General features: G+C 41.8%; 1 protein-coding gene across 5 annotated transcripts in view; it reads left to right on the top strand.

Annotated features, from left to right (window-relative positions):
- tab2 (TGF-beta activated kinase 1 (MAP3K7) binding protein 2) overlaps positions 1 to 22,862 on the top strand; it is a 49,481-nt gene extending 26,619 nt beyond the window's left edge. The window contains exons 2-8 of one of the 5 annotated variants that reach the window (XM_049590023.1): positions 8,612 to 8,799; positions 10,118 to 11,810; positions 15,383 to 15,543; positions 17,251 to 17,344; positions 18,122 to 18,217; positions 19,247 to 19,327; positions 20,639 to 22,862. In XM_049590023.1, the coding sequence (XP_049445980.1) occupies positions 8,698 to 8,799; positions 10,118 to 11,810; positions 15,383 to 15,543; positions 17,251 to 17,344; positions 18,122 to 18,217; positions 19,247 to 19,327; positions 20,639 to 20,778 (2,367 nt within the window). In that variant the 5' untranslated portion in view covers positions 8,612 to 8,697 and the 3' untranslated portion in view covers positions 20,779 to 22,862. Of the gene's footprint in view, positions 1 to 8,608; positions 8,800 to 10,117; positions 11,811 to 15,382; positions 15,544 to 17,250; positions 17,345 to 18,121; positions 18,218 to 19,246; positions 19,328 to 20,638 lie in introns of all 5 variants that reach the window. The other 4 variants (XM_049590024.1, XM_049590022.1, XM_049590026.1 and 1 more) reach the window with 4 other exon arrangements.
- Positions 22,863 to 24,734: the final 1,872 nt, after the last annotated feature.

Here is a 24,734-nt window from a genome sequence, read left to right as displayed (position 1 = left end):
GGTAAACTGTGTTACTCCTTTAATAACTGTTCACCAGAGGGAACTGAAATTTACTCAGAGCATAAAAAGAAAGACGAAGGAAGGAAACTCAACAAAATAGCTTGCAGTAGCTTAGGCCACTGTATATAGACCACATATTAGGCTACTACTATAACAACTTAGCTCAGACAGACTGCCAGACGCTGCTCTGGGTCAGTAGGATCCCGGTACGTCCTCTGACTCCTCAGATGCGGTGTTCGCATCCCCAGTCGGACCTGAAGGTATCATCATATTTTTCTGAAGAATTGTTTGCAACTGTCTCAAATTCACAGAGCTGCTAGTATGAATAGTTTTAACTTACAATATTTGCAGGTGAGTATTTTGCATTTCCTGTCATTTATACCGCACTGCGTAAAGCTTTTAAGCCAATGGTTCTCAACCTTTTTGGCTTGAAAACCTTTAAATAAAGTTTAAATAAATGTCTACACATGACCAACCTTGTCTGGATTGTGAGTAATATTCCCTTCTCAGACTTTCATTTAAGTGGCTGAAGCCTAAAGAAGTACAACTGGCCGTTGTTATTTCACAGTAAAGATGCAAAGATGAGAGAAGTCATATTCCTATATTGACAATTATCTTGTGTGTTAATTGTGCAGCTCCTTGAGGGGTCCCGACCCCCAGGTTGGGAACCACTATTCTCAGCCAACAACATTGTCTCAGTTGCACCTTTAATTGGACCTGTTAATTGGTGAAAGGCCTGAGAACATTTTGCTCGCTGTTGAGGTGACTGCAGGTGAAAGCAGCTGTCAGGCTCCATGATGGAACTCACATATTTGTACTTTAAGGAGCTGCTGGATGAGCTCAGCATTTTGTTGCCCACAGAAATCTTGTGTTGAAGAGGTGGGAGGAGGAGGAGGAGGGGAGGAGGAGAAAGGGGGAGGGAGGTCGGAGTCAACTAGTGTCTGAGCCCAAGCACATATTCACTCACACTCACACACACACACACACACACACACACACAGAAAAGCAAGCTGCAGCAAGCGCCCAACAGCTTCACCTACTTACCGCTTCTAAATACCCCCCTTTCCTCTTCTTCCTTCCTTATACGGCCAAGAGAGACACAACTGGCCTGGCAGCTTTTTTAACCGATATTTACAGTGTTTAGAGCGGAAAACAAAAAGTTGGACTGGCACAGAGAGCCAGGAGAGAGGCGCTCCTCCATGTTTCTAAGACCTCCCAGTTTCCCACAGTGCCTTGGGAGGGGTTGGTCGACCTGGGGAGCTGGTGCCCTTGCCTGCTTCCAATAAACCACCAGCTGCAGGCTGCGGCACTGAAGAATTTTTGATTTCCTGCACACACACTCCCCCACCACCACCACGCACATACACACGCTTGCACACAAAACACTCTCCAACCCCTGTTTTCAAAAGTGGGCAACTAAAAGCCGAGCAGGCTGTCTTGCAGAGCTGATCCCAGCTCTGTGTGCGCTGTGAGGCCCAGGCTTCATGGCACAGTTGAGTGCAATTTGGGTTCTGCACATAAAGTGTGGTTTGTTTCTGTTCTGGAGACATCGCCTGGAACAAAAGAACTGCTTCATGTGTGGGGCTCATGTGCAAGCCCAACATACTTAGAGTAAATCTGTTGTGTACTAGTGTTGTCATTATTATGATGAATGTAAATTGTTTAAGGAAAATGTTATTGTCTCAAATGTATTTATCTCAGTAATGTGGAGAATTTTTCATTCTGAGCACATAAACTGGTAATAAGATTTGAGATTTACGCTCTCAGCATGGCCTGACCTTTCAAGATGAAGTTTCAGGATGTTTTAAGACAATCTTGTTGAAGATGCACAACTGTTTCAAGTTTCCATTGATGACACACTTGCAGTTTATCTTAAAGTTTATTTTAGTCTGACATTAATATGGTGGGAAATCACTTTGATTCAGTGGGTCACAGCTTTTGTGATGACTTGAAAAGCTCTTCTGTTAAGACTAGTCTCCTCGCTAAAGTTTCCATGCAGGCCTCTGTGTGTTCCTACGCTCCGTGGGAGGCAAGGTATGGCCTGTGGTTCTACAGAGTCATCGAATCAGAATGAAATGTAAAAAAAACCCCATATGAATCAAGCTGCATTCTCTAAGAACGACGAGTGCATATGAGTAGTTCACAGAAAAATGAAGAAGGAATGGCATGAGGGAAAGTGTAGCAGACCCTCTGTGAGGCTGCTGCTGCTGTTTGCTTGTTTCCATCAGGGCTGCTATCTGAGGTGCACCACACTGCACAGCTGAAACCAGCCTCCATTAGAGCCTAGCAAAACTGTTTATCTTTAAACATCATGTAGTCCAACAAATGTAATGGATCAATATTGATTAAGGATGTATGCTTGTGAAATTCTGGGCCGATACTAACGCTGATGTTAGCAATAACATATGGCTGATGCCCATACTAATTGGGTTTTCCTTGTCGGTATTTCTGTTTATCTTTTTGTCGTTTTTTTTTTATTCCACTTTTTGTGTCAGGGAAACAAAGACATCATCATTATGAAAAATAACTGTTTTAACTCATTCAGTCCTTCACTACACTACCTTTGAATTAACACAAATTCAATCATACACATGTACGAAACAATCTTTAAAATAACCTTCTTTCTTGTAAAAACCTATTCTCTGAAACTGCTTCAAATGCATTTTTACTATATATGCTGCTGTATATCATAATTCCTGCTCTGATATCTACAGTATTTCACATTGCTGTGAACACATCAACAAATGTCTCATTCAAACAACTTTTTATTCAAGTTTCTTGACAAAAACTTTATATTTGAATACATCATGAGATCGATCCTTATAATTTACCTTCGTCCAGTTCTAATTTTAACTGGACAGAACTTAAATGCATTATAATGCAACTCAGTGCAACCTCCGCCAGCTGTTGGTTGAAGCCACTGGCTGCTAACAGCTAACGTTAACTAGCTCTCCTCCTGCTGATTTCAACACAGATTTATTGTTCACAGTGTGGCATTATCAGGGATACAATACGGTGCGTCTCCTGACACATCGACAGTGAGTTTACTGCGCACTTTTGTTCTTGAAGGCATCCTGGTAAGACTTCTGTTTGTCCTAACGTGTTCTGTGCAATATTTATGTGATGCAACAGAAAAAAATCGACCACTGCCATTGGTGAATGTCGTCTTACTTGCCGATAAACTGATGGCAGTTAACAATATCAGTGTTCACCCCGAGCAATATGTTATTAGTTTGGATACTTTTCTTTGATCCTTAACAAGCACATTCTTTTCAGTCACAGGCGTAAATAACCATTTGAGGTTTTGAATTGACTTATTAGCAGCTCACAGGTGGAACATTACTCTCTCTCTCAAGTGGAAATGTTGGCTTTGTTGTGAAAATAAGATCATGACTCATGCATGTGATTGCATATTGGTCCTTTGAGAACTTGAAGCAGTAATCACGGTTTGTAAGCTGCTCTGCAGTTGGACATTCTTTTGAATGTTCATACATGCATGTGTCAGTGTGTGCAGTAGACACACACAATCACACAGGAGCATGTCCGTTGCTTCTTTGGAAGACTGGGGCGCCTGCCAGCAGCCCTCAACAGCGTCCACTGCCAATTAGTCCCTTTATTTGTTTAAATTTTGCTGGACCAAGACATAGCAGCTAGACATTCCATGCAGTGCCGCTGGGCTGCTCCTTAAAGCCGCAGAGGATGTTTCTGATTGAAGTTCAGAAGGGATCTATACCGTTTCGACTGTATTCACTGTTTATCATATTTGAACTACCATTTCCGCAAATTCGTCGGAAGATTCGGTTTGATGAGATCAGTACTGTCCCAAACAATCAAAATCAGAGCGTCCAGTCTTTGCATGCTGACGGGAGAATGGCATGACATTTTGTTGTGTGTTTTTTGTTCCCAGTAATGTGTAGCCCCTTTGTTTACACCACTTAGTTTAGTGTGGGCTATCACAGTGGCCACAGCGCCAGGTGCTGGGCTGATATTTCTGCCAAAGACTCCTGTTGATTATTTATACATTTTATTTAGGCTTTAATTAAATTGGACGTTTTTAGGTGCATTCACTCTGGCAGAGTGAATGAGCCCATTGATGGAGCATGGCAGGCCTGCTACTTCTAGAAATGAGAGTGGGACTGTGGGTCAATGCTTTGGCACGGTGAATAACAGCCTCAGCAATAGAAGCTTTGTCTCTATCTCTGCTGGCAGCATGGCGCTGCCTCAGGCCCTGTTCCACCAGCTCCTCCAGGGACAGCAAGGACTAATCTGCCCCCCTCGGAGCCACCCCCACACATTGGGCCGGCTGCGGGCCTATAATTACGTACAGTGAAGAGGTGTGGACCTTTTTGTTTTTGAAGCCAGGAAACAATCTAACCGCACTGTTGACCTGTAAGTGGGTCAGCCGCCAAGTAGTGAATTTCCTTTCCCACAATGGTTGAGCTGCCCGGCATCCTGAGCGCGGCCTGAATGGTTGACTGTTGGTCTTAGGTCTGTGCTGTGATGTCTGGTATCGGCCTGTAATTTAAACAGGTAGTTTTAAACTGATAATGTGTTTGGCTCCATTAGTAGCGTGTGAAGTTGAACACTTTAAAAGCCTAATTTTCTGTAGGCTTAATCTGCTGGAGGAGAGGAAGGATACTTTAATGGAGGCAGTAACTTTTGCTCTAAACATGTAATCTGAGATATAACAAACTGTCCTCCTCTGGTTTGCATTTAGAGGCTTTCCATGCTGCGTTTTGTACTTCTTTTTTGAAACACGCAAAATGAATTCCACAGTCTGGTGGCATAATTGCAAAACGTTCGATTTCCTTGTGTTGCAAAAGACAAAAAAAAAGAGCAATGACTGATCCGGATCAGATGTCAGTGAGTTCTCTCTGTCACATGGGGCTTGATAGTAACTCAGAAAAAGAGAGATGCAGCCTACATTCTGTGTTCAATCATGTCTCTTATACCAATTTTCCACCAAATTTAGGGTGCATAAGTGGGTTTTTTAAGCACTGGAAAACCTGATAAGAAAAGATGATAAGCTCCTTTCCTATAGCCAGTAGACAAGTATGCTTTGTTTTGTTGTTTCTTCTGGTGTGTTGCGTTCCTCTTTACGAAACGCTGGAAAACTGGGTTAGTAAATATATGGTTGTTTCTTCTTTTTTAAATCTCTTTCTTATTTAGTCTCTCTTTAATACTTGGGGCGGACTATGTGAAACGTGTTGAAACGCTGCTTGGATGAAGATGGACAAAATTTATGGTGCAGATGAGAAAGAGTCGAAATAGCTACTGACGGAGTCCCAAGTGAAAATTTGCTTGTCCGTCTTTTTGTCAGTTGATAAATGCTACAACTTGATCCAAGCTAAGTTCCTGTGACTTGCTTGCCTGCTGTTTTTTGAAGTGAAGGGGGTTAGCCCTGAAGTTAACAAGCTAAGTTAGCCTCGCATTTGAACCTGACCAGGCTCGGTTGGGATGGACTGTTGGGGTGGACCATCTGAGTGACAATCTCTGCTGCTCCTTAACAGATGAACAGATGAGGGGAAAATATTTGGTTGTTGAGTCTGTTCTGTTTTAGGGAACCAGTTATTGATTTGAACTCAAAATTTAATTTTGCTGTTATTAGTTCTGTAACTGTTTTAGTGTTAAATTCTTATAGTTGGCATAGGTTTTATTTATGAGGTGAATTTTTTAATTGTGTTTTTCATATTTATGTATTTGAATATACTTTTAAATTGTTAAGAGTTGATATATTGTTCAATTTGAAGTTCAAATTTACCTTTGCAGTTAAAAGAAAGGTTGTTCTTAAATATATTTGACCTTTATTTTGTCCTACATTTTTAAAATGTATCAGTTCAGGGACCATTTAGACACCGGTACCATTTTAAAAGTATCATATAGCACTGGTATTGACCAAAAAAACCAAATGATATCCAACCCTAGACTCGGAAAGGGGCTTTATGTTGAACCAGCTCTTTACAAATCAGTTAGTAGCTCAGGTCCTTCTCTCAGAGTTCAGGCTCCTCCTTGCAGCTGGCACTCTGCTATTGACAGTAGCCAAAGGGCTCCTCCTCCTGTTATCAGCTACATACAAATGTTTTACAAAGCCAGTTTACAACTTTTCAGTTATGGTATTTCACATCCTCATAGCTTAGATAAGACAGAAGCACATCTGCTCAGATAAATGCTTTGTCTTCTTGGCAGAAATCAGGGTGTGATTTGAAGCACACACTTGACTTTTCCTTGTCATTAAATAAGTGTGTTCAAGTGTCCGTAAATTTTGTTGTGGGTTACGTCAGTCCTCAAAATTCACTTTCTCTGATGTATAAGGATTGCTGTCCACAGGCTTCTTTTTCTTTCACTCACACTGCATTGATCACCGTAGAGCAGAACAGGGTGTGCTTCATGTGTCACAATGTTTTGAATGGCATATCTGAACCTCCCACAGGAAGATGTTTCGAAAGAGTGCGGTTAGAAGAAAAGTGTGGGATAACACAAGACATGGCTGTCATGCACTTACACTTTCAACCTCTCATGACTGTTCTGATCACTTTTATCTGTGTTTCTAGTCCCTTAATGTATGGGGGTAATGGCTAGAGAAGTGAGCTTGTACCTGAGGGTGTGCCAGATCGAATTCCTGAACCAGCTTTTTAAAACATGGGTCTAACAACTGTACAGTTGGAAGGCAAGTGTGTTGAGTAAAGCCCTGGGTGCTCTGGTGAAGTTGCACAGTGGCTAGTAGTAATTGTGTGGTTGCCTTGGCCAGCTCCCAGGTATGAGTATAGCTTATGGATAAATTGCGGGTAGGAAACAGTTGAGCACGACTGTCGGTAAACACCTACCAGCCTGTCATTTTTCTCACCACCCAACATTTAAAACATATATTCAGTGGCCAGTTTATTGAGTTTACCCAGGTAAAACTTATGTAGTCTAATACAACAGCCCTGTGATAATCCTTCCTTTAGAAAGGTTATAATGTTCAGTCTTTATTGAAACTGTTGGAGAGGCGTTTTTGCAACTTAATTGTAATTTTTTGGGCAGTATGTAGACGGCTAAATCAATATTTTTGGCAACACTACTGTATATTGTGGTGTGGCTGAACTGTATTTCAAGGTATACAGGGGAGTGTTTCTAATATTTGTCCATCCAGTCAATTTCAAGTGGGTTAGACAAAATATAGATTTTGCATGTTGGAGCAGCTGATGATAGCACATCATGGTAAGGAAGGTTTAGATGATGTGCATTTGAACAGACATCATTTTTAAGGGGGATAAATAATGGCTTCTCAGTTAGCTTACATGTCAGTGACCATATAACACTCTCCTGTAACTTGATAAATTTTCTGATAATTGACGGAATAATTGTTTTCTCATTCCCGGACGAAACAGATGAATTAGTATAGTCCCACATAAAATCCCAGTTGGAAAACCAGTGTAACATTCATAGTGAAATCATTAGCACTGGGTTTCCTTAGTCATTGTTCCTTTCTGAAAGGGGATGTTAGGACAGTTAGACATGGCTGAAGTACTTGTGTCACTTAAGTAACCCTTTTAGTGTGACATTAAGATAAACAGTTATGCTAGCGACTGTCCCATTACTGCACAAATATGTCCATTAAATGCTAACAAATGAAAACATGTTACTAAGAATTTTGTAGAGCTTGAAAGGGAAATGTTTTTGCATGTAAAGGCTACCCAAAGTCCTATGAGTTGTAAGAGTTCTTGTGAGCATGCAGTTTTATGTCCTTTAAGGTAATATTGTCCTGTTGTTGTAGTCATATTCTATATTGGCAGTATGGATCTCAAGAGCACTAAGGACATTACTACACTGTTGTCTTGCTTTTAAATATGATCTCCAGATCCATTCGCAAGTTTCTCTGTATCTTCAGAAAGACTGTCGTTATACTCTTTGGAGAAGCTTCCTCTCTGGTTGATTTAGGGTTAAGAGATGAATAAAAATGAATGCCCCTCAGATTTACGTGTGAGACGGTCAGGAGCAAACCCAGTTAACAGCTCTGCAGCTCTGTCTTTGTGCTGCAGTGTCAGAAATAAAACACTGATTCTCAGGAATCAACTGTTCTGCAGAGGTGCCTCACGCTGGAGCTTAACAGATCTTTATGTGGAGATTTTTCTCCAGACCAGACTACTGTTGGCCCCCCTTCTCTCCTTAATAAGTGAATGTTGATGTTAAGATCAGTTGGAAAGGGTGGTTTTCTCAGTCGTCAGTCAGAGGTGGTTTCCTCCCTCTGCTACTCTTTTATTAAGGAGCTGTGTGTGGAGGAGGGCTTCTGAAATGAATGCCATCTATTCTCATTGAGGATCTGTGAAATTTTGTTTTTAAAGCTGCCAGGCATAATGAAATGGACAATCTCAAATGTCTGACGGATGTCTCGTAGAGTGGGCTTCCAATAGACCGCACTGGCTTCTTCCCTGCTTCTTGGACATGCTCCCTTTTTCATTGAAAGTTCACAAAACACAGACTTCTCCAGCTCGTATCATGATGTGAAGGAGGAAGATTGGATTCTGTGTGTGTGTGTGTGTGTGTGTGTGTGTGTGTGTGTGTTGTTTTCATATGGAGACAACTTTCTCATCAGATGTTTTCCTTTTTTGTCTTTGTTTGAATTTAGAAGATGTTCAAGATGAAGGCGGTTTGCTGCCACGACTGACGCCCCAGTGCGCTGAACAGAACAAGCAGTCCTGACCTGGCAACATACGAATGGCCCAGGGAAGCCACCAGATTGACATTCAGGTTTTGCATGACCTGCGCCAGAAGTTCCCTGAAGTCCCAGAGGGTGTTGTCTCCCAGTGTGTTCTGCAGGTGAGCAAGTTCAAACATCTGATCTGACTGAGTAAAGCCTGGCTGATAAATCAGCTGTCATTTGCTTTTTGCGTATATATTGGTGCCAGCATGTATAACAGGTAACAAGCTGCAAGTGCTTAGAAACCATTACATGAATAATAGATTATATTTTAACTGTAAAATATCCAGCTCTGTACATATCTTAATCACAGTTCTAACAACAGTAACAACCATTTTTGATAAGAATTTGTTTAATTTTATGTAAAAACAAACAAACAAACAAAACAAAACAAATAATGGCATATATCGTCATCGGAATTATTAAATTGTTAAATATGGACATCAGTATCAGCTTGGGCTCAGCTGGGCTCTACTACTAATAGGAATGCACCAATTATAAATTTTCGGGCCAATTCCAATTTTTAAAGTCATGATTTAGCCTATAGCCGACAGCAGTGTTTTTTTTGTTTGTTTGTTTTTTGGGGTTGTTGTTTATATGTTGTTTTTGTTGTTCCCCCTTTTGTGCCAGAGAAACAAACTAATATTTAACAAAAATTAACTGAACTGTAATTTCGCCTTCATTACTCTACCTTTGAATTGCCACAAATTCAGTCATACAAATTTATGAAACAATCTATAATAACCTTTTTCCACATTAAAAAAACAACTTAACTGTAATTGTTTCACGCCAAAAACTAAATTTTCATGTCTCCAGACGCGTGAAAACGTCCTTTTGTCCTGAAGGTTTCCTGAGGAAGATCTGTTTTTATTGTCTTCAGGATGAAGTTTGTCTTTAGCCCTGCTTTGTAGCCTGCGCAACATCGACGTAACATAACAAAAAAAACCCAACAACAGCTACTGCCATCGGTGAATGTAATATTATTTGCAGATTGGCCGATAGCAGTCAACAAGATGTTTGGCCGATAAATTGGTGCGTTCTTAATGCTAAGCATTGCTGTTTTAAAAAGAGCAATACATGAGTGTAGAAGGACTGAAACAAATTCACAGACTGACAACAAATATTTAACAGATGACTCAACATTAGTGAATCAGTGATCGTGTCATTGTTTGTTTGTTTCATGTCAGCCTGCTTTATTTTACTGTCGGTACTTACATGTCTGACTGTCCTACTGCAACAAATGAACCAGGCCAAAAATGTATGTGTGTGTTGTGTTTCCTAAGCCTTAATTATACGTCAGTTAGCGAACTGTATGTGTCATTGTTAAGAGTTGCAAACTTACAATGTAACTGTTTGATGATACGGTCTTTGTTGCCTTTGAGGATTCTAATGTTAATCATTGATAATAACTTCATTTCCTGTCTCTCTTTCCTTCAGAACAACAACAATTTAGACGCCTGCTGTGAATACTTGTCCCAGGTCAGTCCGGGCTACCTGTACAGTGAAGAAGGAAACCTCAGCTTTTCTGACGACCCCAGCTTCATCAGGCTTCGTAATCACATGACCCAGCTGAACCTGGGCCCGCAGTCACAGAATGTGCACGTGTCCCCGGTTCGGGACGGCCTGAGAATGAACGGCAGCCGGACTCTGGCCCACAGCCTGAGTGACGGGCCCCTCCCGACAGGCCAGGCCCCCAACAGTGACTTCTTTCAGCAGGAGCCCCAGTCAGCCCCAGTGCAGGTGCCCTCCAGCATCAATGTGTTTGGTGTGATGGAGCCCACACGCAAACCACAACCTCCACAGCACCTTGGACTCTACCCTCTGGGTGTCAAAGGAACGACTATGGGTGTCCAGCAGACACCACGCTTCAACCCTATTACCGTGACGCTAGCCCCCAATATCCAGACGGGCCGCAACACCCCTACTTCTTTGCACATACATGGCGGCCCCCAGTCGGGCCTCAGCAGTCCACAGGGTAACTCTATCTACATCAGGCCCTACGTTAGCCAGACCGGTACGACCCGGCAGAACCAGCAGCAGGGAGGCAGGGCCCAGTACAGCCCCACCTCCCAGCCCCAGCAGCAGATCTACCAGATCTCACATCCCCACTCCCTGTCCAGCTCCTGGTCCGGCCCTCAGCACGCCTCCTCCTCACATACCTCACAGCACCAGACCCAGGGCCACCAGACCTCTCACGTCTACATGCCAATCAGCTCTCCGACAAATCCCCAGGCGCCCTCCATTCTTCCCACTGGAAGCCAGGCCTCTTCCTCCGGTGTCTCCTCATGCTCTTCTTCCTCGTCCTCCTCTGTCATGCCCACGTCCCTGTCGACCATCAGCCAGTACAACATCCAGAACATCTCCACTGGCCCGCGCAAGAATCAGATAGAGATCAAACTTGAATCTCCTCAGAGGAGCAACTCCACAACAACAACTGCCGTGCTGCGGACAAGCAGCGGGCCCCGGTCCTCCTCCACCTCCTCCTCCTGCCCGTCCTCTTCCTCCTCTTCGACCGGGGTAGCTACTGTCCCCACCACCCCTCTCTCCATCGGAGGCCCAGGTCTGAGCCGCAGCCAGCCCACTGTTTACATCTCTGCCAGCCCGCCTACTGCTGCTACCACTCCCTCTGAGGAGGCCGTCGTGGCCTCAGCCGGCTCCCGCTCCCAACCTAAGTTTTACATTTCTGCCAACGCCTCCAGTGATGACAGTGGGGGCAGGAACCCTCCCACAGTCTACATCTCAGCCAACCCTCCGTTGCAGGGGCCGTCGGGGGCCAGGAACATGGGGGGCCAAGTGAGCATGGGCCCCGCCTACATCCACCACCATCCACCTAAGTCCCGTGCCTCTTTAGGAGGGGGAGGCACAGCTTCTTCCCCACGCGTGGTGGTGACTCAGCCCAACACCAAATACACTTTTAAAATCACAGTATCTCCCAATAAGCCCCCAGCCGTGTCCCCCGGAGTTGTGTCCCCGACTTTTGAGCCCAACAACCTCCTCAGCCTACCCTCAGAACACCACTTCGCGGAACCAGACCCCCTCCATCTCTCAGACCCGCTGTCGCCACACAGGGAGAGGCCGAGTGAGCCTCGCAGACTCAGCATGGGCTCTGATGATGCAGCGTACACACAAGGTGAGCAATGCTGAGTATCATCACTTAGATCATAAGTCCAGCTTCTTGGCCCTTGGCTCTGAGCAAATGCAAAAGAAGGCAAGGAAAGTATGTGTATGTAACATACTATTTCATATCATATTCAGAGGTAGCTCAAAGTGCTTTACATAAAAAGGTAGAATTAAAATGTTAATGATAATAAAAAAGAAATAAAAAGGCAAATGAGAAGACTAAACATAAATAAATAAATAAATCTTCTAAAAAAAAAAATTACATATTCACAACTCCTTACTCAAAAGTATATTTTACCAGTAAATAACGTAATTACAAACCCTTTAAAATCTTTTTTTTACAATGTTCATTTCCTCTCTGGATTATTTTTTATGATAATTGACATAACTTGCTCAGCAAAATGAAATCTTGAAGCTATTTTCACAGCATGTAAGTTTGCGGACACATACTTCAGATAAGGAGGTAAACGCCCACAGTGTGGACCAAACAGACAAAAATGTCCAGAAATGGTTTACACTGTGATTCCTCCACCAAGTAGGCCTCTGATGTCCCGTTAGAGCTGTTTGGGCCGTTTATTGGTTGTTTAGCAAATGTCAAGTGGCTATAGAGAGCCCAGTGATGAGGCAAAAAGAGCAGTTTTCAGACCCATTTTAACTGTGAGTGAAGGGTTTTTTTTGCTACCAGCAGCGGGTCTAAATGCTTTTTCCATCCCTTCCTGCCAAGAAAGTAATTTTACTATAAAGTATACTGTGTGATTTTAAAAGTCTCTTTCCATAACATTGACTGTAATGTATTTCTCCAGCCAGACTGTGTATACTTGCTGCCACTAATGTTCAGTTAGTGTAGAAACAGCACTCTGCATGTCCGCCTCTGTGAGGTAGATAAAAGTAAAGGTGACTCGCTCAGTGAGGGCCGGCGTGATGACGGCAGCGTGAGTCCTCCTCACTAAATGCTGCGTTTGCTCTGACGACCCCTGAGACTGGTGGATTCTGTAGTGTGAGTCAAACGTGTCAGAGCACACTGCTGTTTCCTTTTTTGGGCTTTTGACTGTATTACGTGTGAGTCACCGGCTGTGGCTCCTGCATTGCGGTGACTACCACCTAGAGGGGCTTCACAGCGGGCATGCTGCCTCTGCTGTTGACCCTCATCAGCCCAGTTTCCCCCTACTTTATCTGCTTTGGCTTGTAAAATGTATATTGACACCAGCACTGTACCTGATAAAGACACACCTGTCACCACATAGCTGTTAATAAAACAATAATGTGTTAGCCATCACCAGTCACTATTTACACGAGAGCTGTAGCTGTTACTGTTTGGCAGCAGAATAATATTATTGTTATTACATAATTTTGTTGAAGACTTGGTTCTGGTTGGAAAGTGAAGGCCTGTTTCAAATGAGACAAATTAAATCTGGTGCCATAAGACATTACCCCTTTGATTCTGCACATATTCCTGCGGGACACTGTATGTTCTTTTGTTTTTATGTGTTTGTTATTGTGGGTATAGTGGGTTAGTAACCTCACACAGCTAGACTACAGCGTGTTTTGTTTTGTTTTGTGTTTTTTTTTTTTTTACAGTTTTTTTTCTAAGATATTAAAGGAGCACTTCAACCACAAAGTAACAATTTGTATATCAGTTATTCACCTTGTGTTACTTTTAATTAATTAACAAAACTTTGTTTTTCTTGCATGCCTCCACAGTGAACGAAGAATCCAAAAATTGAGAAAATTCTTGATGAATTGAAGTAAATGGGGGCCGTGTTGAACAACAGCAAAACTTTATTAAAACATCTGTTTACAAACTCTCACACAAATCCCACAGTATAATCCAAGTCTCATTTATCTAGTTGTAAGCTCGGTACTTCCTAAACACATGCACTCTTGTTAAAACTTAACTGAAAGTGAAGCTTATCCATGCCCTCTTCAAAGCCAGACTCTCCTTACAAAAATGTTAATGGTACCTTGCTGAACACAGGAGCTGCTGTCTACCACTGCATTGATCAGCTAGTTAATTTGTGTTATTATATGGTTAAGTGTTTTAAGGGTTAGTCTGGATTCACCAATGTCACACAACGACACAAAAACTACCGATTGAGGCAGGGGTAGGCCACTAGCCTCTCCGTTCACCTGTGAAAAATTACTGTTTTTGTCAGTGGAGTCTGGCTTTGAAGAGAACACAGTTATGTTTCAGTTCCAGTTCAGTTTTAGACGGTTTAGTCATATTGCAGGTGTTTGGGAAGTACTGAGCATACGACTGGATAAATGAGACTTGGATTATACTGCATGAGAGTTTGTAAATGTTTGTCTTGATGTGATTTTGCTGTTGTTTTCCTTATGAATTTAACGTTACACAGGGTTAGTAACTGATATACAAACAGTCATTTGGGCGGTGAGGTATTCCTTAAAGGTTTTGGAAAAATAATTAATCTAGTCTCGTGTGCACTAGATCATTGAGTGAACCTTTGAATAATAATGTGACTCGTCTCCCCAAATTCCTGCATCTCAAAAACAACAATTAAAAGCAGGTGTTGCGGGTATAAAAAGTGTTACTCTGTAACTGCAGGACCTATTTGGCAGCTTAATTTGGTGGATAGGTTAGGAGAAATTAAACGGTGGGTGAGTGGGCTGTTTGTCAAATCAGGTGTAAGACAGGGTCATGTTGATGCCTGAGTGAGGAAGAGGACTGTCCGTCATCTTTTGTACTGTAAAATGACAAAAAATAGTGCTATGTGTTTGCCAAGAAGGAAGACAAAGCTTAAACTACCATCATCACATAATAAATAAAATAGAAATAAAAATTAAAAAGCTGAACACAAAGACTGTTATCTGCTGCCGAGAAACTAAAGGCACATTTGCCTCATCATAGCTGAACACTGTAAAGCAGGGCAATGTGTTCATATGCACTGTGTGTCATGTTCAGTTCACATTCGTTTGTACGCGTGCTGGGCTGTTTATATATTAATACCATTTAGTTCATGTGCTCTCATACTGTGTGACTTGCAGGTAGCAGTTTAGCTCCAAGATATTTTGACCAGAGAACAAGTGTACGCTCTCCATCTTCTCATAAGTCGTGAAGTGGCGTGTGTTTGTGTGTAGCAGCAGAGAGCCAGAGAGTTGTTTATCATTGAATGTCTGCGCAGGAGGTGTTACAACCTGCCAACAGATGCAGGAACTATAATGAATTATGGGAAACATGCTGTAGAGACTTGAGCAGGACATGTGCACAGTTAAGGTTCTGTATTAAACAGTGCAGCAGAATGCGCCTGCAGCAGTTTGCTAACCGGGATACGTCTGATCTCTCGCTGTTACCACAATAGGTGATGAAACGTAGACCGATAGAAAGCCCAAGGAATCTGATGTAGTTCCCCTGTCTCTCCTTTCACAAAGTTGTTTTTACGCTCAAAACTGGTTTGACTGGTGTATACAGAGATCATCCTGTGGCGTATCTGAAAATCCAGTCAGTACAGCACATTGTCCCTCTTTGATTTTCTGTCATGCTAAATGATGTTTACATTGTTCAGTTTACTAGTGATTGAATGTTGACAAGACAATCTGACAGTGGTGTCTTTGTGTGTTCTCCAGCGTTGTTGGTCCATCAGAAGGCCCGCATGGAGAGACTGTGGCACGAGCTGGAACTGAAGAAGAAGAAGCTGGAGAAGCTAAAAGAGGAGGTCAACGAGATGGAGAACGACCTGACCAGGAGACGGCTGGAGAGATCCAACTCGGCTTCCCAAATTCCTTCTGTAAGCTTAATTCGGTGATTTTAAAGGGGACCTATCATGCTTAATTTCAGTCATACTTGTATTTTGAATTTCTGTTAGAATATGCTTACATACTTTTATGGTCAAAAAACACATTTTTCCCCTCATACTGTCTGAGCTGGAACTCCTGTTATCACCTTCTGTATGAAGCGCTCCGTTTTAGCTTCTGCCTCTTTAACCCACCTTGCTCTGATTGGTTAGCATTTCCAGTCTTCTGTAACTCAGTGTCTCTGCACCATCAATGCAGTCCAGGGAATAACTGTAACGGAGTATAGCGGCACATTCTACCAGGAAGAATCTCCAATAAAAGCTTCTAAACAGAACCAGACATGTTTCAGTAGGAATATGATCCAAAATCAGTGAGGAATTAACAACATCTGCAACCAAGATAACATGTTTCCCTGATGTTAGCATGTAGCTACATGTAGCAGTTCAGGCTGCTTGCTGTAGCATGCCTGGAGCAGATGACCATATAAAGAAATCCATTAGGAGCTGATGTCAGCTTTTCTCAAAAGTAGAAAAGTGTTTTTTTGGGGTTTTTTTTCCAGAACAGTCTGAAGCTTGGGGTTTTTGCTCACAAGGATTACTTTAATGTATGTTTATCTTATTAATATCTTATTTAAAATGAACATCCGACATTGTATCTAAGCATAAAAGGTCGCCTTTAAAGATATAAATGTGTTGCATTATTTTTTTCTTTAATTTAACAGTGACAGTTGAAATGCAGACAGAAAATGTAAGACAAGATAGGTGGGTATATAATAACACAATGGTCCCAGGACTTGGCCTTTACCAGCAGACCCCTGGATGCCCTTGCAGCCCAAGCCTAATTTTTACAAACTGTGATATTTATTGTTGAGAACAATAATCATCAGCTTTAGTTAACAGAAAGTAGAAAATTTGGGAAAGAGAAAATCTTAAGTAAATCTAAGCATCATTTACTGGAAGATCAGTCAATTTAAAAACAAATTCATTGTGATTTTATTAGCAGTCATCAGAGATGTTCTTCTCTTCACAACTGCAAACAAATGTTTTTTTCTGGTTATTACTGACAGATAAAAAGCTGAGCAGACAAAAACAAAATGATCTGGGTCACATTGCCATTCTTGATTCCTATCGATGCTCCTACACCCTGAAACTATGCTGATTGCAGGGTCTGTTTATGATTTGGCTGATTCAGTTCCATATTTTCAGACCAACAGAGCACACAGTTTCTGTCAGATTCACTTCACAGCTCATTCTGGAGCTGTGCTGCAAGTTGTGCAGCTAAAGCGGCGATGGTGAGAGTTCAAAAGAAAACATAAAGCGAATGTCTCTTTTTATATTTATCTTCAGCAAAGCTTCGTGTTTATGTTAGATTTGCAGTGGTGAGTTTGTTGAAACCTCTCGGGTTCAGATCAAGTGCCACTCTGAGCTTCTTGTTGAATCAGCTGTTTCTGTCGGTTATTACAGTTTGAGTGAACAGAGGGGGAAAGTGGCTGCGGAAGGTTAATTGGCTGGTGTTGCTGAGCTCAGTAGCTCCTTGGTTCAGTGTTGTTTACTGAGGCGAGCCAGTTGGGGAAAGCGGAGCAGCTCTCCTCCTGACACGGTCACAGATCTGCTCCACTGACTTAGAAGCAGGATGTCTTAGAGCTGCCTGTGTGTGTGATGGCTGACCAGCTGATCCCTTCCTGTCTCGTTCTTTTTCAGATTGAGGAAATGAAGCAGTTGCGATGCAAAAACAGGTTACTGCAGATCGACATTGACTGCCTCACCAAAGAAATTGATCTCCTACAAACAAGAGGTATGATTCTGGCTTTCAGCTCATGTACACGTGTTGTGTAATAATAATAATGTTAGCAGTAAGTCATTGAGTGAGGGAGGTCAGTTTGGATCGAGGGTTGTGCAGCTGCTCACATCCTTTCTGCACACGCACTCAAGGTGCTGCCATTGTACTGTTAACTACCAGTCCTTCCTGAATTGCATCCTGTTGCTGGTTGGTAACACAGGATTTATTGGCCCCCTGGCAGCACTCCACTGCTGACAGAAACCAAGCCACCAACCAGCTGCTTCACACAGGTGGAGGAAGGCTCACATTTATGACAATGCCTGTTACTTACTAACGTCACAGACCTGGTGATACCTGGGATTTAAAGTGAGATATGTGACCATGTTGTCACGCCACAGCCAGTTTTCTAATTGTTTATGTATAGCTAGCAGTCAGAAGTGATGGCTATGAAACATGAAGTGGTATTTGATATGGCACACCAAGACATGAATGATGACATTTTATATCCCAAAGGTCAAAGGTCAGTTTCACTGTGACATCATAATGCTCTGCATAAACACTTTTCTCACCATTATTCAGCATCATAATTCAGGAACAGAAGGGGAGACATTTGGTCAGAAACTGAATTGGTGACACTAGTCTTTAGTGTTCACCTTGAAACTCTTCTGATTGTATCGATATTCTGTGCTGCCGGGTCGAAGATGTGTGTGAAGCAGACTGTAAGAGAAACCTGACTGGTGTGCAGAGGCATACAGCAACAAGACGGTAACTCTAGTTTTCATCTGTTTACAGGACCACACTTTAATCCCAGTGCAATCCATAATTTTTATGACAACATTGGATTCCTCGGTCCTGTCCCACCCAAACCCAAAGGTACTTTATCTATCGGTAAGTTTAGAAAAGGTTGCATGGTCACATGTGCAGACATTCCTCATTCTCTTGAACACTTTCCTTAGATTAACCTTTTCGGATTCACTACATTAGCATTGGCCCCTTTTATAATCTTGTTGATAGATTATTTATATGTTTATATCTATTTCATTTATTTCCTTATGTGCTAAGGTCAAGCCAGGCATATGGTTGTAATTTGTAATATCAACTTTTCATTCAGTCATCCATTCATTCATTCATTCCTTGCATGGTATCTTGGTGTTGCATGGTAATAGCTTGTGTTTACTAAACCACACTGGATAATAGGCCACAATATGCAAAACCAGCTGTACTGACCACAAAGCATCTATAAGATTAATGTTACTAACTTCACTGTTCCATTCTTGTTTTTATCAGGGTTGTACCAATATGGGTTGCTGAAAGCCAACACCAAAATCAGCATATAAAAAAAGAGCCTCCTGGTTGAAAGGCACTGTCCAAGATTTAGCTACGTTTCAGTGAATCAAAGGATATTACACTTCCGGATATCCTGTTGGAAACTGATGCCACATGGAGGTCATCCAGTTTATTATCCCGATTGCACAATGGCAACCAGGATGCTAGTTCAGCTGGTGCCCATTTATTCTTCATCTCTCCTCCGTGTTTACTGATGTTAACACTTAAAAACCTTGACCAGGCTAACTAGCAGGAAGCTAGCTAGAAGTAGGCAAGAGGAGACTTTACAAACTGGTGAGGTAATTTCCTCGCTTTGATGAGTGATAGACATAAGAGCCTAGATTTAGCACAAATTTAGTGGAGCTGACAGAGAGGTGGCTGGAGGTGCTTCCTTCATTAGGTGTAGTCGATCATTACATTACAATCAGCCCAGTATATTGGTTCAACCCTATGACTGATAGATTTCTTCATTTCTGCACTTTCCTTCTTTTCCTCCTACCTGCTCATCAATCTTTTTCATCCATCCATCCGCCTCCCTCATCCATCCATACATTCCTTGCCCTTTGCTCGGCTCCATCACCCCTGGGCCAGACAGGAGAGGATGTAGATATAATGTGACCTCTGAGCTCATGATGGAGCCCTCCTCTGGTCCTCCCCCTCCTCTCCCACTTGGTTGGTATCTCTGCTCTTCTCCTCTTCCTTCAGTCTTCCTCCCTTTATCATCAACCATGTATCCTGTCATTAACGAGCTCCACAAGCTTTTTTTTACACCTCTTGATTTATAGGTTTGTCTTTTTGTAGCAGGTCTTTTAATTATCTCAAAGGGACAGTTCACCCCAGAAGTCATAAATACATATTTTTCCTCTGCCCTGTAGTGCTGTTTAGTAATCCAAATTGTTGTGGTGTGAGTTGCCAAGTGTTGGAGATATCAGCCATAGAGATGCCTGCCTTCTCAAATATAATGGAACTAGATGGCACTCAGCTTGTGGTGCTCAGAGTGCCAAAATAATACATTTGAAAAACTCAACAGCAATGTCTCTTTACAGACATCATGACCTGGTTACTCAAGATAATCCACAGACCTTGTTGTGAGCAGTTTCACTACATTTGTTAACTGTATCACCACGCAGAAGGAAACGTGCATCTGCTCATGGATGTGAGGCTCATGCTCGTGACAGCGTCAGATGTTAACACTAATGGCGTCCTCCTCAGCTGAGCTGTGACGTTAGCTACCTGGCATGTTTACTAGGTGTTTCGTTAGCTAGCAGTAGATGCACTCTACCTTCTGCACAGTGATTTGGTTGGTGGGTGTAGTAGAAACAAAGCAGGGACATCTAAATATAGGAGTTTAAGTATACCTCAGAAAGTAAATATTTTAAATGTATTCTGCTGTACATGTTCATTTTAGGAAGTAAAGTCGATTTAATATAAGACCTTTCACAGAGTAAGGTCCCAGAGTGCTACTGAAATATATAAAGACTAGAAGTGTATGATTTGACTAAAAAAGTAAACAAAAATTGAAATAAATTGTAATTTTGAATCGCAATTCTCTTAGAATTGCAGTACTTTAAAATGGCAGTACATACTCAAGTATCATGATTGTATTGAGTCAGGACGTAAGAGTATCATCCCAGCAATCTGTTGGACAAATAGGTGCTAGCTGTTAGCTTAGTTAGCTTGCTCAAATATCGGCTTTACCATCACAACAACTTTAAGGTTCCTACATTAGTAGCTTGCAGTGTACGTACAAGCAGTGTAGGGAGGAGGGGCCAAGTTTGAATGTTGTGTTTACAAACAGTAAGCAAGAGTTCCTGGGCAGTATACCTTTAAATCTTTACTGCCAAGACTGATACACAGGTGTTCACTTCACCACAGCCACAAATGTAAATAATGTGGATGTCCATGTTTTCAACATTTTATGGATAAACTTAGTGAGCTGCACTACTTTTTCTGTATTCTGACTCTTCCTTCTCTTCTTCACAGACCCGGGCAGTAAGATTGTGAAGCCCATCGCAGACCAGGAGGAGGACGAGGGGACGCAGTGGGGCTGCACTGCCTGCACCTTCCTCAACCACCCCGCCCTCAACCGCTGTGAACAGTGCGAGTTCCCGCGGCACTTCTGAGCCAACGAGGCCGCGCCGCCCCCTCCTCTGCCCGCCTGTCTTCTACCAGACCAGAATAGAAAAGGGCCTTTCTGTTTCCTTTTCACCCTAGTTGTATGAAAACTAGGACGGGGCGTAGTCATCATGCATCATGCGTCCTGTTTTCCTTGATTTTTTTTTTCTTTTCTCCTCTCTATGGTTTGTAGAATGCTGTCCACTGAAGGCTTGACTGGATAGTGTTTACAGCTTGTGTTTTTTCATAAAGGCTGGCAGAGTCAGATGATACCTCACCTTCGAGACTCAGATGGCGAGGGGGGTCACCTCCCCCTTTTCTGCTCGACGGGTGACACGTTAACCCTGGGGATACCTCGCTGCTCCCACTTACAGTATTATGAGTGTGGCCCTGCAGTGTGACGGCACACATACACACACCTACACACACATACATGCACACACACACACACACACACACACACACACATACACACACACACGCACACACACACACACACACACACACACACACACACACACACACACACAAAACACAGGTGCCAATGTGCCTTTTTGCTGATTACATTTTGGTTTTTTTCTTCCTCTGTGGTGGCATGACCAGGGGATTGGGAACTGTGTTCAGCCACTGCTCTCCACCTGAAGGGAAAACTAACAGACTAATCGTGGACTTTAAAGTTTGTTTGCTGTTTCTAGAGGATGTCAAAAGGGGGAACCGGCAGTGTGGCTGCCGCTCAAACGTGCCTTTCACCCCCCCCCCCCCTTCACTATCCCCTTTTCTGTCTCTTCAGTCATGAGTTAATGAAAAAAAAGAAACTAAGTTGCATGCTTTGTGTACAGTACACGGAGGCAGAAACTCCCCTTGAGCTTTTTACTGTACATAATTTTAGAATGTGCCTTGAAAGCCTTCTTCCTCACACTATGAATCACTTGTATTTCCTGTAAGTATAGCTTTATAGACTTTATTAACTTTTTTTGTCTTGTTTTGTTTCCCTCTTTCAAACGAATAAGCACCATGCTCCCTTTTTAAGCTTTTTACTTGATTTCTGTGAGAGTTGAAGCCTTGCAGAAGGAGAGGAGCAGAGCGGTAACAACCCTCGCAGTCATCATGAAGCTACGTCTGCCCGGTCCGTTCATCGCTTGTGTAATTGCTGAGTTTCTTGTGTACGATCTGCAGATGCAGCAAAGAGGAAGGCGATGGAGGAGTCTATTTTTTTTTTTTTTTTTTCTTTTTTTTATTCAGGACGCCAAATATGTCGGGACTGTTGGGGGAGGGAAGGGGTCAAAAAGCAAAATTTACAAACTGCCATCTTATCTGACAACTGGAATGTAAGTTTAATGTTTGGGGACAGCTACACCTCAGTGCAGAGAGACTCTCATTTACAAGTACAGTCAGGATGTTACCGCAGATCGATGTCAAAGTGCTCCTGGAACAGCTGATTGGGTTCAAAGTCTCCATGTTGCTATGCACCTGAATTAGGTTTTTGTGAGGTAACAAAGTGAATATGTTTCTCTCTATGATGGTCCTATGCCTTATATACAACAGGTCACAACATCTTGGAAGCAGACAACATGACTGTCCACTTTGTATACTCGTATTTTTATTTGGCTCATGTCATCCTCCTAAGCTTTTATCAATGAGGATGTTTCTAAAGTTTACTTATCGTCATTAACTTACCTTAACTGTGGAATAGTTACTTTGTTTTGTTTTGTTTTTTTCCACACTTGTGAAATGTTGCCTTGAATCAGTGCCTTTAGAACTATCCAATTTGTATTGATGATCTATTCTGTCACATCCGAGTGCCATTTTTAAAACCAAAATTTTTAGTATTGTTTAAACCCATTTAAAAGTAGATGAATTATTGTCTCTTAAGCACTTATGCCATACTTTTTTTCCTTTTTTCCAATCCAAAGAAACCAGTTTTCAGCTTTATCTGCACCTTGGTGTGAAGAGGCAGTTTATTCATGTTTTATTAAATGGAGAAAAAAAAAGTAATTTGGATATCTAAAGTGTTTTTTTGATTTTAGCTGGGAAAACTGTCTTTGTAACAGATAAGTTATTTGTAAAAATAATTAAAAAAAATCTATTCTGATTTTTTTGAGGTTTGTCTTTGTGATACTGATGCAACAGTCAGGATGTTTTTATCCACTAGAGGGCAGAAGAGACCAACATGGGTGTCAGTGGAGACGTCAACGCTTGCCACCTGCTTAAAGGAATAGTCCAGCCAAATGTTTTCATTTTACTATATAGAAACCCTGTATAAAGTACAGTATGCTGGCAGTTTTTGACACCAGTGACAATTTTTTTGTGTAACCCTTAGTCGACCTTTTTCATAGGAGATGTGTTGACTGGTCATAAAGGGAAAAGCACAGGCATAATCAGTAACATTAATAATGGTGTCACTTTGAGCCCTGTGCTGATAAAACCTAAGATTCACCCCAGAGGCTCTCTGTGGTCCCCGAAAAAGTTTTCTATTAAATTACATTACCAAGAGCAAAAATGCAGCATATAAGTGCAAACATCCTTGAATGGAGGTTGAACAAAAGACAGCAACAAAGGTAATGAAACATCAAAAAAAACTGAAAATTAGTGTGCAGCATCATCCAAATATCTAAATTATTGCCGAACGAAGCATTTTCGGATGATCCTGCATTATGTAGAGATAGTTGTGCGAAAATAGGTGTTTGGATTTCCACAAACCAACAAATGGATACAAGATACTTAGTTTTTTTTGGACATTTTCCCAACGTTTGTTGCTGTCTTCCGTTCAGCCTCTGTCGAAGTCTATTTGCACTGATATGCTTTCATTTTTTTTTTGGGCACTCACTTCTCCTGAACGCTATTCGATAGAACATTTTTCCTGGGACCACAGAGAGCCTAGAAAGGTGAGTACTATGTACAATTTTGAATGTTTTTGGGTGAATTATTCCTTTAAAGTTTCCAAATCTTTGCACTGGCATAATGTGGTTAAAGGGTTCTGACAGTAATGGATCTAAACTAACAAACATTTTGCTCAGTCATTGCAGGAAAGCGATGGGTACATTCCATTTAGGTTTCAGTAGTATTGTGGCTCACTGGGGAAGGATTTTACCATTACTAATGTTATTAATTATGCCTGTGCTGCTTCTTCAATATGTCAATATGTCTCCTGTGAAAAAGGTCGACTGAGAGTTACACCAAGAATTAGTAACAAGGTGTTTAAACACTGCTACTGCCTTGAATTTCTCTGTATGTTTCTAATGAAAACACCTGCATGCTAAGTATGTTGTGGCAACACTTGAAGGCCTTTTTGTTAAGTTTTTTTCACCTTTTGCTTTTAGTCTGCACTTTAAACCCAGGCCAGCGGGGCGTCCTGACACTTGAAAGTTTGAACCAACAGAGAGCGCTGATTGGTTTAAAACCAGGCTGTGTTACTAGAAGACAGTCTTACTATCATGAGGGATAAGTTGATTTTGGAAGTCATTAATTCAAGACACTTAAGGGGTTAACTAAGCTTAGTATGGCTTAGGTATCGTTACATAGTGGATATTACTTTATGACCCTTCTCTAGATATGCTTCTGTTTTAGCACTGACCATATTCCTTACTTGTCACTTGTGGCCACAGTGACTGTTGTTCAGTAAAAGGATGAATCTGGTGTTATATGACTACTTTATTTTTCTTTTTGTCAACAACAGTTTCAGCTGTGTGTTAATACACATTTTATACATACTCACATGTTGGCAGGTCCTGGATGGTGTATGAATGAATGAATGAATGTTCTTCCTCTGTTTCCCCAGGCCAGGGGTCGGCAACCTTCGTAATCAAAAGAGCCATGTGTGACCAAAAAAATTAAAAAAAAATCTATCTGGAAAACAGCTGCAAATCATATTAATAATGAAGTTAATGCAGCTTATTAAATATAAATTAGCCTGCCAATTACAAATAGGTCTAAATGAGCATTCATTCATTCATTCATTCAGTCA

The sequence above is a fragment of the Epinephelus fuscoguttatus genome, linkage group LG11 (genome assembly GCF_011397635.1).
Source record: "Epinephelus fuscoguttatus linkage group LG11, E.fuscoguttatus.final_Chr_v1".
NCBI classification, from domain to species: domain Eukaryota; kingdom Metazoa; phylum Chordata; class Actinopteri; order Perciformes; family Serranidae; genus Epinephelus; species Epinephelus fuscoguttatus.
This window is presented reverse-complemented; position numbering and strand designations above follow the sequence as displayed.